The sequence below is a fragment of the Populus alba genome, chromosome 12 (genome assembly GCF_005239225.2).
Source record: "Populus alba chromosome 12, ASM523922v2, whole genome shotgun sequence".
Taxonomy (NCBI): domain Eukaryota; kingdom Viridiplantae; phylum Streptophyta; class Magnoliopsida; order Malpighiales; family Salicaceae; genus Populus; species Populus alba.
The window spans coordinates 7,136,564-7,149,391 of NC_133295.1; the positions used below are offsets into that span (position 1 = coordinate 7,136,564).

Sequence of the window (12,828 nt, forward strand, 5' to 3'; positions counted from 1 at the left end):
AGGAAACTATTTTCCAAACTTTCCTGTGTTTGTGTCATTAGAAAAGTTGGTCAACGAAAAACACTTTCCAGTCAATTTAAGTCAAAGAAAAATTTGACTTGATTTTCAGGAAAGTGTTTTCCCTTTAGCTGTGTTTGTTTTTCGGAAAGTGGTTTCCGGGAAATCACTTTCCAAACTTTCTTGTGTTTGTTTGCCAGTAAAAAAGTTGGTTAATGAAAAACACTTTCCAGTAAAAGAAAAATTTGGCTTGATTTTTAAAAAAGTGTTTTCCTGAAAAATTTAGGGGGAAAACACTTTCCAGAAGTTGTGAAAAATTTAAAAATGTTATTATTTGCTGATTATATCAAATTTGATCCTCAAACTTTTGATTGCTATATATATATATTTTGTTTTGAATATTTATTTTTCAATTTCATCTCTTAAAATTTTATTTTTATATTAACTTTGGTCCTTATTTTTATAATTGCTATTTGCTTTTTTCTTATCATATTTTCATTGAAATTTTTTATCTATCAAATTTGATCCTCATTCTTTTGATTGTTACTTATTTTATTTGAAATAATTTATGAAATATTTATTATTATTATTTTAATTTCTTCTTCTTTCATTTTATTTTTAATTTTTTAGATTTGATCTCTATTATTTTGATTATTAATTATTTTATTTGAGATAATTTATGAAATTATATTTTTTTTCAATTTCATTCTCATTCAACTTTTTAATTTGTAAGATTTGTTCCTCATTATTTTAATAAACTTGAGAAAAGTAAAGCAATTAAATTAAGGATTTTTGTTCTTATTACTTTTGATTTTTAAAAAATAAAGAACATAGAAAAACAATTATTTTTTTGGTGGAAAAAATAATAAGAAAATAAGAAATCATATTAGCACATTATTTTGTTTCGATGAAATTTAACTTATTACTATTCATAAAAAATCTAAAGAACTCATTGATACAAACCTGAATAGTAAGAAATTTAGAATTCATGATCAAGATTAAACACAAAAAAAAAAAAAAGCTAAAATCAAGTTTTAAAAAAATCAATCAATGATTACCTTAAATGAAAGAAAGTTAATTGGACAAAAACCTTGAACCATTAATTATAACGGACCAAGAATTAAAAGTATAAAATTGAAAACCTTGATCCATTGATTATAACGAACCAAGACCCAAATGTATGAGGATGAATGCCATAGTCTTTGATAAGCTATGAAAGTATTTAAAGGACTAAGAGTAAAAGCAAACTATCATGCACAAGTTTTATTTTTGAATAATTAATTTATTCTCTATATAAAAACTAAATAACCCTATGTAAAATTTCTTAAACAAGACTTTAAAAATAATAAAGTAATTCTAAATAAAATAGAAAAAACAATCCTAAACCACTTAGAAAAATAATGCAAATTTTATACAATAACTTCTAAGCTTTATTATAAGGCATTTTCAATGATTGAATGCTATGAGTTTATCATTATAAAAAACAAGGCCTTTAAAATTTTCTAACAAAACTTTAATCTAATCCAATAGTCAATTAAAAGTTAAATCCATTATCAATTAAAAGTTAAATCCATTAGCATAAAACTACACTTCAGAAAAACAGACCTAATTCACATAAAAGTAGAAAAACAAGTTGATTCCAGAAATAAAACTCAAATATCATAAATTAATTCATTAAATACCTTTTTAATCTTCTTAGCTTGTAACATTATAATACGCTCAATTGAAACATGTAATGGATCATGTTGTGTTTGCTAGATAATTCTCAGCACTTATCACGATACAAGATCATATATTTTAATATACATTTATTTCTCAATTTCCTGACTTAGATTTTAATTAGCATAAACAACTTCCTAACTTGAACTTTAGTTAGCGTAAACAACATTTATTAACACGTGATTCTCATTTTTTTTATTTTTTATTAAACACACATCAGATTTTCAATTTATGGTAACAAATTTTCTCCATCCTAGAAAATACGTTGACAATGTCTTTGTATTTTTGTCTTAAAATAATTTTTTGCTCTGAACAGCAACATAACACAAGCCAACTAGCTAGTGTAGATCTAGATTTGTATAACAATTGGCAAATGCATTAACTATTACATTCCACACCTTTTTACACTATTTCTAAAGGTCGAGTTTTTCCATTTACCCTAGACAATCCCTAGATGAACATGTCATTGAGCGTTGACCAACCAAGCTAGGACAAGCCCTATAACACAACTTACTAGTCTGCCCACATTTTTTTTTCTTTGCGTTTTTTTTATTTTTTTTTTCATTATTATCTTCTTTCTTGAGTTTTAATCTCCCAGTTAACACCATCAAAGAGAAGTCAAACATCTCATAGAAATTAAATAAGCTAAATGTGTTTTTGCAAATACCGAGCCTTTGACCCAAAGATGAAAAGACACCCATTAGTGACCAACTTGACGACAAGCAACTCTTTTCCCATAATTGTACGAAGATGGATCAAGTATTCAAGATATTTCCCATAATAAACAAAACTGCATGTAACATAAATGGGTCCATAGGGTGTAAAGTCAATCAGGATTAAAAAAAAGAAAAGGAAAAGGTATGAACAAAAAGGCGGTAGATTGCACCAGTTAAGAGTGTAGATTCTGGATATCACCAATCAAATGCATCTATGACCACCTTCAAGCCATAACGTACACAGGCAGGTGGTTGTATCAAGTCATTCCAAAAGGTCAACTATTCATCAATCAAATCGATTTCCCGGGACCATTTATACCTCAGCAATTGGTGACCGGCCATTATTTAAAATACAGGCCTGATAACTATGGTCACAGATTTGACATTGGTTGGACAGCACAGAAATCTCTTGACGCAATGCAAGAGCCAGGACTATTTTCAATTTATCTGTAGAACTTGCAATGTTGTCTGAAAATAGTCTTAAGTATCATGACACTACTTACAAACTAACTATTCTATTAATTATTCATTAATTTGAATAATGAAGTTACAAATACATCTCTAATAGCCCTTTCTCTCATGTATATGAGGTATTGATCACATCAGAATCATACAGTATTGAATTTGGAAGCCACCATCAATATAGCATAGGCATTTCATCAAGTGGGTGATTTGAAATGCAATTCAAAACACAAAATAACACGTGTGCAGACATAAGGTAGCAATACATTGGGATGAACATGGAGGCAATGCTTTTTCCAACAAGGTCTGAATCAACTAACTCATTCATCTTGATGGTCGGTGAAACCCTAACCCAACACTCAAACCAATATGGTTTGCAACATAATATTTTTGTAGACCCCTAATACAACAGACAAGCTGAAGATAGTGGGTTAAATCACAAGTTTTTTCTTTTCTTTTCCTTTTTTTTTATAAAATAAAATTTTTATAATCAGCTAAGTGAATCAGAGCTCATATTTACGCAAACCATAGCTTGCTATCTTAAAGCAAAAATTGAAAATGGTCAGAAAAGCACTAGTAACGGCTTATATCATGTGAGATTCAAACCCACTCCATCAGATTTGAGTACAAAATAAGAAATTCATTTTGGTTTCAGAAGTCGCATAAATAGTCACCCACGATAAAATACCTCAAATTTGAATGAGGTTTTATCTTTTATCATGTATCAGCAGCAGTACAGGTCAGAAATAATTATAACCTGACAGTGCCAACCCATAAATCCTAAAGCCAACTCACTAACAAATGGTTTCTGATTTTCTAACTGTAACCCAGTCTAGAATTATCATGTGACAAACTAGGGATAGGTTGAGTTTTGCCAACCGTAGTTGGCCAAATACTAAATCCTTCCTAGATTCATACCTTGGTTTAGTGACAAAGTGGTAGGCCCTCTGCTGCAGTAGACTTCTCTTTTAGAAATCCTGTGTCAGAGGTCATATCATCATTCAAATTCAGAGTAGGAGTCGCTGGTGGTTCTGCATTTGGAGGAACCTGAAGGAAATCAAAAGGAAAAAATCATTGATAGGTCAATTCACATTAGACCCATTAACAAGAAGAATAGGTTATACTCTAGACAATTAAATTAATCCCATGAAGATGCAAGTCATGATAAAAATTGGTATAAGAGCAAAAGCTCTCAGAAGCTCCTAGAGCACACGGAGATGCGTGATTGAACCAGACATACCATGATGCTTAGCAAAAACAGCTGGCTACTGCAATGCATATGAGCATGGTTTTAAATCCATTATTTAATGGGATCAGAGGATTCTGACCGTTGTTCAGTTTTGTGGTGCCGTCAACATATTCACAACAATAATAGTTATGATTTCTTTAGATAACATTATTGGCTGATATTGAGAAAATAAAAGGTCAATCATGGCCTACATAGAGGTTGTTTGGCATTGTGGTCTAACTGTACTTTTGAAAAATTTTGAAATTTTTTTTAGCTTCAAATTATTATTATTATTATTATTATTATTATTGTGTTTTTGAATCGTTTTGAAGTGATATCAAAAATAAATTTTACAAAATGAAAAGATATTATTTTGATATATTTTCAAGCAAAAAATACTTTGAAAAGTAACCTCTATCACTCCCAAAGAGGCACTTAATAATAATAATATGATTTCAAAATAAATTTTGTACTCCAAGTTCATATTTTCACACTTTACTACTTTTTTAAAGAACAATAGCCACATTATTTTGCAACACGTGTTAGTTCATGATCTGTAATCTATGACCATCATTTAAAAGCAATGTAGTCAAGATGCGCTTGCCTAGGCGATCCCAATGAGGCAAGGTGAGCCCCGACACCTTTATTAGCCTCAAGCATTGGATTTCAATGAAGCACAGCCTAGGCGAGCACCTTGTGAGTGGGTGCAAGGCATTAAGGCTAGTGCTTGCTTGAAGTTCTTCTTTATATGTTGGATTTTTCTTTTTAAAAAAAAAAAAAAAACTTATTTATATTTTGACCTATTTATCCATTTTTTTATTGATATTTAATTTAGGTTTTTAATCTATTTGGCTACTTACTACTTTAAATTATCTTATTTTTAAGGGTGAAAAATATAACTTTATATGACTATGTTATGGTATTTTATATTTTCTTTTGATTTTCTACTGATCTAATCTTAATTGGAAAGATATATATATTTTATATTTATATATTATAATATAATATTACTTCTTCTTTTTCTTTAATTTATAGCAAATTGCCTTGGTTCATTCAGATGAACTCCATTCACAGTTTCTCTAACACTAGCATTTAGCCTAAAAAGAACAAAACTAAGACTACTTAATAAAACATGCAGGAGATATTGAATGAAGAAAAAGGCAAATAGATTTAAACCTCATGAGACAGATGAACATTAGAGGAAGCCAGATTTTTTAAATCAGGGACAGCAGCAGCTTCCGTCTTGGGTTCCTGTGCTTTGGATTCCATCCCATGAGCATTGTCTGGCTGAATGTTTTCTACTGCATCCTGGTTGAGGGTTTTAGAAGTTTTTGATTTGCTGTTGTAGTCACCATTCAATACAACACCACTTTCAGCACTTGCCCTTTTCCTGATATGGGCATGTAGCAAAAATAAACACAAGTTTCATGGGAAATGCAGTTATAGCAACAACTGCCAATTAAGCATTAGCAAAAAATACCATGTTCTCACCTGCGGTTATTGTGGCTAACTATCTGGGGAGAACTTTGCTTGTTGGAAAATAATATTCCACGTAGAAGCTTTCCATCTACAATAGTCTCGATGGTATATCCATGAGGAAGGCTTTCAGTAACTTTGGCTTGAAATGTCTTCTTCCCATGATCACGCTGTGTTGTTTGATTCAACGAGAAATTTTCTCTGCCTGCAAATAAAAGCACAAATTTTGTTAGGTATTCAACTCACATGAAACCAGGACAAAACTGCCCAAATTGCTAGTCTTACCATATTACCATCATGGTAATACATAATTAGATTCTCTTATTTTCCAGCAGATAAATCATGATTACAACGATAAATTGTCACGCTAATATAAAAGAATTGGTAACAGGTATACTTTGAAACCTACTTAACTTGCATGCCTAAAGAAGTTAAATCACAAACAGTAGGATTCAAAAAGCATCAGGATACAGATCATCAGTAAACTATATAGCAAAGTGCAAAAAAGGGAAATATGCAGAAATAGAAATGTTGGAGCTTGGAATCTAAATTTCAACGCATAAAATTCCTTTTGCCATGGTTGGGATGTTGAGTGGTCATTCCAAAAACCACTATCTAGAACTTTTTGAGATTTGGAAAAGATTCCCAGGCTTTTTTCCAGAATATAATAATGCAATCTTGGGTGGTATTCTTAAAAGTTTAGTAACCATGGCAATTACTGTATAAATTTCTCGCCTTTTCCCTAACATTTCATGCGAACTAAAATTCATTTCAGTTCTACATCTAGTGTACAAATCCCAAACAAATTTCAACCAAGATTTCAACTTAAGTCCTGTCACTGCAGTCTGAACATTTTTGTTGATGCCAAGAGACTCCAATCTGAGAAAAGAGATTTCAACTCAACTAATGTAACTAACTCTTGATTGTTTTCTTGATGACATATAGACTATCTGATCCCAGAAAACATAACAACATTTCAAACTCAGGGATCATATATGCTTGGTAGCCATCCAAAAATTCCACTAGCTTATTATGAAAAAAATCCTGCCTTCAAATGCCTTAGAATTGTAGCACAGTTCAACCCCATCAATTACATGCCTTTAACCTTCTTGGTAAGAAAGATAGGCACCATAATTTTTTGAAAAAACAGCCAGGCAACAGTAAACACTCTTTATCTGCACAACACAAAACCTTCAAATACGAGGTGGAGGGTGGATATATCTCAAATAGTTTTTAAATCACGACAAATAAACTCCTTCACTCTCATTTTGGCCATAGGAGGTGAGTGCTGCCACTTGGAAATTGTCCTGGCCTCCATGGAAAAAGGAATTAGAACTAATTTTACTTTCATCAAACTCTTCACTATCAATACCAGGAATCTTGTAGCAATGTAGCCCCCTCTAAAGTGCTTAAATTTTAGCCAGCCATATGCATATTGCATAATCCTGCCTTCAAATGCCTTTGAATTTTAGCACAGTTCAACCCGATCAATTACATACCCTTAACCTTCTTGGTAAGAAAGATATCAACCATTTTTTTTGAAAAACCAGCCAGGCAACAGTAAACATTCTTTATCTGCACAGCACAAAACCTTCAAATACGAGGTGGAGGGTGGATATATCTCAACTAGTTTTCAAATCATAACAAATAAACTCCTTCACTCTCATTTTGGCCCCGAGGTGAGTGCTGCCACTTGGAAATTGTCCTGGCCTCCAAGGACAAAGGAATTAGAACTGATTTCACTTTCATCAAACTCTTCACTATCAATACCATGAATCTTGTAGCATTGTAGCCCCCTCTAAAGTGCTTAAATTTTAGCCAGCCATATATGCTTACTACATAATGATAAGAAAAAGGTCCCCCATCTTATTACAGAACAGCAGTCTCTGAGTATCTGGACATGCTTAAATATTGGGTAATGGATACAAAAAATGGTTATGATGACTGGAAAAGAAAGACAAAAGGAAGTGAACCAAAAATTTATTTCAATCCCATTGGCTGCATCTTAACAAAGAAAAAGAAATTCCAGGAGGGGCAAGATCTTAACAAAGAAAAAGAAATTCCAGGAGGGGCAAGATCTAAAAAAGTTTTTCCACATTTTTTTCCTCTGTTTAAATAGCATAAAGATGCATTTTCCATTAGAACTAGAATATCATTAGGAGTCCTTCCTCCTGCTCCGTCTCCAAATTGATCAACGTATATTTCATAAATTGCATTTCCTTTAGGAGGACGATTTTAAATTCATCCTTGTCCACTTTCACAAAAGAAACAGAATCACAACATCCTCAATTGTGCTTTTGAACTCACTCCCACTCCATATTTCAAATGAAAAGAAAAGAAATCAAATCATCTATTTTCATGGTCAATAAATCCTCAATGATGCTTTAGACCATTATGCAACAAGTAAATAGCAGATAAAAGAAATTGCACACTGTCCCAACAAAGAGCAGACACTGAACTTATAGGACATTAAGATATTGCCTTACAAGGAACACCTTAGAAGATTTTCCAAGTACACAGATAATGCTAAAAGACCACCAATTTCCGATAAAGAATTCACCATTTTCCAAAATAAAAAAGGCCACTGAAAGATTTATTAGATGAGCATCCAAATAAAAAGCTAGATGCATCTAGTCACGTTAAGTTCTATATTTTGGACCATGTAAATAACTCATACAAAAACTCATTGAGACTGATAAAAACTGTGAAATAATTGTCAAACGAGTAACACTACCAAGGCACTCTAAAGTCATTTTTTAATGATTGCATGAGACCTCCAATTCTGTCTGGTTCAGATATGAAAAACTACCGGATTCATTTCATGAAAGGAAACTGTGATAAATAATATAAAAAGAGAGAAAATCTACTTTTTACCTGGCTGGGCATAACTCAGAAAGGTGTGGTGAAAGTCAGCATTTGTGTCAATTCGGACTAAAACTTTTTCATGCACAGAAGAATTAAGATTTTGTTCTTGGCACTTTAGTTTCAATTGTTTTTTCAGAGACAACTTTTCCATACGCCATTCATCTTGCACTCTTGTGAGACCTACATTTTAAAAAATGGATGAGATTACCAAAATAAAATAATGATCTAGACTGATACAAGGGTTTATAGAATAACAAAATTGCATCACAAAAGTATGCAAGAAATGTTAGTTCAAGAAAAATACAAGAGAATGTATCATACCTGTGTGTAAATAATACATATCTTCTAGTGCCTCAAGACTCTTATTGCAGCCACCAATGAACACAAGCACACCACCCTTCAGTGGATCCAAGCAGTCCCCAGCCACAGAAAATCTGGCAGAAGGTCCATCTCCAGTTGTCATCACCAGGGTCCACATGCCAGTTTCTGCCCCCATAACAAATGTAGATGTTTACAGCAATAAATAACGATAACTATATCAAGAACTTGGAGATAGAATCTGCTTGTATTTTCAAATCCACAGGAAAAATAAGTAAAATGTTGAAAATTTGGTGGATTTACAGTGAGAGGGAAGTGCATTTTTTCAATGTTACTAAAACTTTATCAACAATAGCATGATACATACCAACATTAAGCATATGTAGGTCATCATATAGATTTTGAGCATCTGTAAATCCACCAAAAACAAATAAATTCTTGCCAAAAGAAACAGTAGAATGGCCAGCTCGAGGTGGCAACTTTTGGCCCGATGTGTTCAGCTCCTTCCAAACAAGAGTTTCTAACAAATTACAAGAAAGCAAAAGAGTAGGTAACACATTCTTGCACAAAAATACAATTTCAAATTATAATTGAAATTAATCATGTGCACATGTTTGAAAGCAAATACATAAAATTTACCTTCACATACGCGCGCACACAAATGCACATGTTCTGTGAGTGTGTGCAGATATATATTTATGTGTATGATAATGAGCAGAACCTGTATCTAGGATGTGGACATCTGACAAATAATAATCATGCCCATCTTCACCACCAATCACAATGATTTTATCCCTCCAAGATGAGCAAGTATGGCTATCACGGGCAGAAGGTGGAGTGCCTGTTGTTATTGCTTGTTTCCATACAAATGTCTCTACAAAAGTAGAAGGAAAATGAATGACACAATGTCTTTAATCCTACAGCTGTGCACAACAAATTGCAAGAGAATAATTATTTACTAAAATAAATGAAAACTTGTCCACTTTCAGAGCCCATCGAAAGAGTTTGAAAAGTCAATAAGTTTTAGAAAAATCAACTTAGTCCCCCATAACCCAACCCCTAAAACCCCCACCACATGAACGCAAAAAAATAAAAAATGAAAAATAAAAAATAATCCTCGGTAGTCCTGTATAGCATAGGAACTTGATGTATGCATAAATTGTAAACTAAACTAAAGCATGATCAAAACAAATCCTTGCTGACTAGCCATATATGGAGATAAATACCTGTATTCAAGATGTAAAGATCATTGTAATAGATTTCATGACTATTATCTGAAGATTTTCCACAGCCACCAAATATGAAAAGTCGTTTGCCAACAAGGGCAGCACTATGACCCTCCCGTGCATCCGGTCCGTCACCTCTTACATTTGGAGATATCCAAGTATGTGATGCTACAATATGATGACCAATGAAGGAAGTGTAAACCATATGATTCAATGCAAATCTTCATCAGAGTTGCCAGCACCATAGGTAACAGAAACAATTTTGTTAAATCTCATTCCTTAGTTACTCTTTCATGATCAGATCTATTTCATCATAAAAATTATTGCTCTGTGACACTTAAGATATGTAATCAATGGCCACGTAAAATACTAGGGTGTGACATAGAAGGAAAATCAAATACAATCAATATCAAGGACAAGATCACTCACAAGTATCTAAGATACGCAGATCCTTGAGAGGGTTCATCCCATCAGTACCCCCAAACACATAGAGATTTTCATCAACAGTTGTACAAGTGTGGCTATCTCTTGGAACTGGCAGTGTGCCATTTAACATTGGCTGGCTCCAAGTCTGGTTAACTACAAGTCAGCAACCCGATATGAGAGCATAAAATAAAATTAGGGGGAAAAGAAATTGCAGATGAAAATTCAACAACTCAAAAGGCAATCATCAACGAATCTCAAGTGAAGAAAACATGGAAAAATTTGTTCTAAAAGAAACCAAGAACACCTCAGCAAGAAAAATAAATGCTCGCAAGTAGCAAAAGCAACAAGCATGATAGAGTACAGATATAATCAAATCCTATTAGATGGGACAAATATTTGCATAGCCTCGTATAGTTCATTGACTCCAAAATAGGAAATTAACCGCACAGACATATCATTTTGCACGCAGAGTAAAAAAAGAGAAGAAAGAAATAAAAATTAGTACCCGTACCCACAGGAAACCTAAACATGCACTTCAAACACTATTTTAATAGCAAACCATAAATGCCACAAAAATTAACGCTAACAACAACTCCCATGCAATTTGCAACACCAATAAACACAATTCAACAAGTTACAGAAAAAAGGGGGGGAAAGCGAAATAATACCAGTAATCACATTTCCTCTCATCACCAAACTTAATACAGACAAAATTAATGCCTAGAAACAAAAAGAAAATCCGCAAAATCCACAATAAACAAAAACAATCAAACAAAAAATCCAGATTTCGTACAAGCACCAAAGGAAACCCCAGAATTGCAAAAGACTAAAAGATAACGAAGACAAGAAAGAAAGAGAAAAATAAAAACAAGAGAAAGAAAGTAGAAGAAGTGATGACCCACCAGTGTCAAAGACATGAACTTGGTTGGTCTGGCAGTTATCTTTTCCATAGCCACCAAAAACATAGAGAAATCTTCCTCCTTTAATCGAATTACAAGTGTGTCCCCACCTCTTCCTTGGTCCATTTAACTCTTCTATTGCAACCCCTTGTTGCAACTGCTGCTTCACCCTTTCCCATCTCATTTTTTCTTTCTTATGGAAAAATATTCTCCGAGGAAAAAAAATAATATAAATGTGAGGTTTTTATGTCTCACACAGGAGAGAATGAGAATCAGAATATAAAGAAATAAAAGGAGGTTTTTTTTTTTTGGATTATCAGTAGATTTAGAATAGTGTGTGGTTTCTTTTATTTGTTTTTCTTTTTTAGTTTGTTGTTGTTTCAGTTTTCATGCAGAACAGAGAGAAAGGCTTTAAGCAAACTGTGTGGTAATGAATAATTAGACAGGGACGACAAGAAAAGGCATTAGGGTAAACTTGGTTGCAGCTTTTTATTTGGAAAGGTAATAAATTAATACTTTTTATTTTTAAAATTTATTTTTAATATTAATATATAAAAAATATTATAATTAAAAGTATAATTCAACTAAAAAGACAACATCATAACTAAAATATTTATCAAATAAAAATGGTCAATTAAATAGAGATATATTTATTGCAAATTACATGACAAAAAAACAATTAAACAAATTAACCATGGGAGTAAAAACCTGAATAGGCTAAAGAGTAAAAAAACCCAACAACTCAATTTAAAACTTACAAGCTTCGTCCATCAAGCATGACAAAAAATAAAGAGGTTATATTTCTAACTAGGTAAGAATACATGAATATCATTTGATCCCAAATCATTGCATTTTGTTTTTGCATAAATTTTTTAGGAAAAATCCTCAATGAAGTCCAACACTACTATTAGAAAGGACAGGTGTCGACTTTATAATCAAAAAACACCAAGAATTTTAACCTTATTATCAAAAATCTCAAATTTAACCATGTCATTAGAAAATCTCTATTTTCAACCCTATCATAAGAATTCTCAATTTCAATTTTATCATCAAGAAGTCCAACACTTTTATTAGAAAGGACATGTACTAGCCTTGTAATTAGAAAATATCAAGAAGTTCAACATTGTCATCATTAATCTTCAATTTTAACCTTGTTACCAAGAACCTCCAATTTTAACCATGTCATTAAGAATCTCCAAACTTAACCTTGTCATTAGGAAATCTTTATTTTAACTCTGTTATCAGGAATCATCTATCCCAACCCTACCACTAGGAAAGAAACTTAACCCTGCCTTCAAGAAGTTTATCCCTGCAATGAGGAAGGATATATGCAATCCTGCAATTAGGAAACACCAAGAAATTTAACTTTGTCATCAAGAATCTCAAATTCAACCTTGTCATAAGGAAATCTCTATTTTTAACTCTTTTTTAGATAGTGCTTTCGGCATTATTTCATTCTGAATATGATTTCTAGCCCCTACCTTTTAGATAGTGCA

General features: G+C 32.4%; 1 protein-coding gene across 1 annotated transcript; it reads right to left on the bottom strand.

The window, feature by feature from the left end:
- Window positions 1-3,453: 3,453 nt before the first annotated feature.
- Window positions 3,454-11,782, bottom strand: LOC118049071 (uncharacterized). The gene is made up of 10 exons (XM_035058952.2): window positions 11,336-11,782; window positions 10,437-10,586; window positions 10,008-10,175; window positions 9,503-9,655; window positions 9,149-9,301; window positions 8,785-8,949; window positions 8,473-8,643; window positions 5,614-5,803; window positions 5,299-5,512; window positions 3,454-3,941 (listed from the first exon to the last, which is right to left on the bottom strand). The coding sequence occupies exons 1-10, from the start codon at window positions 11,514-11,516 to the stop codon at window positions 3,819-3,821; spliced, it is 1,668 nt and encodes a 555-aa protein (XP_034914843.1). The 5' UTR covers window positions 11,517-11,782; the 3' UTR covers window positions 3,454-3,818.
- Window positions 11,783-12,828: the final 1,046 nt, after the last annotated feature.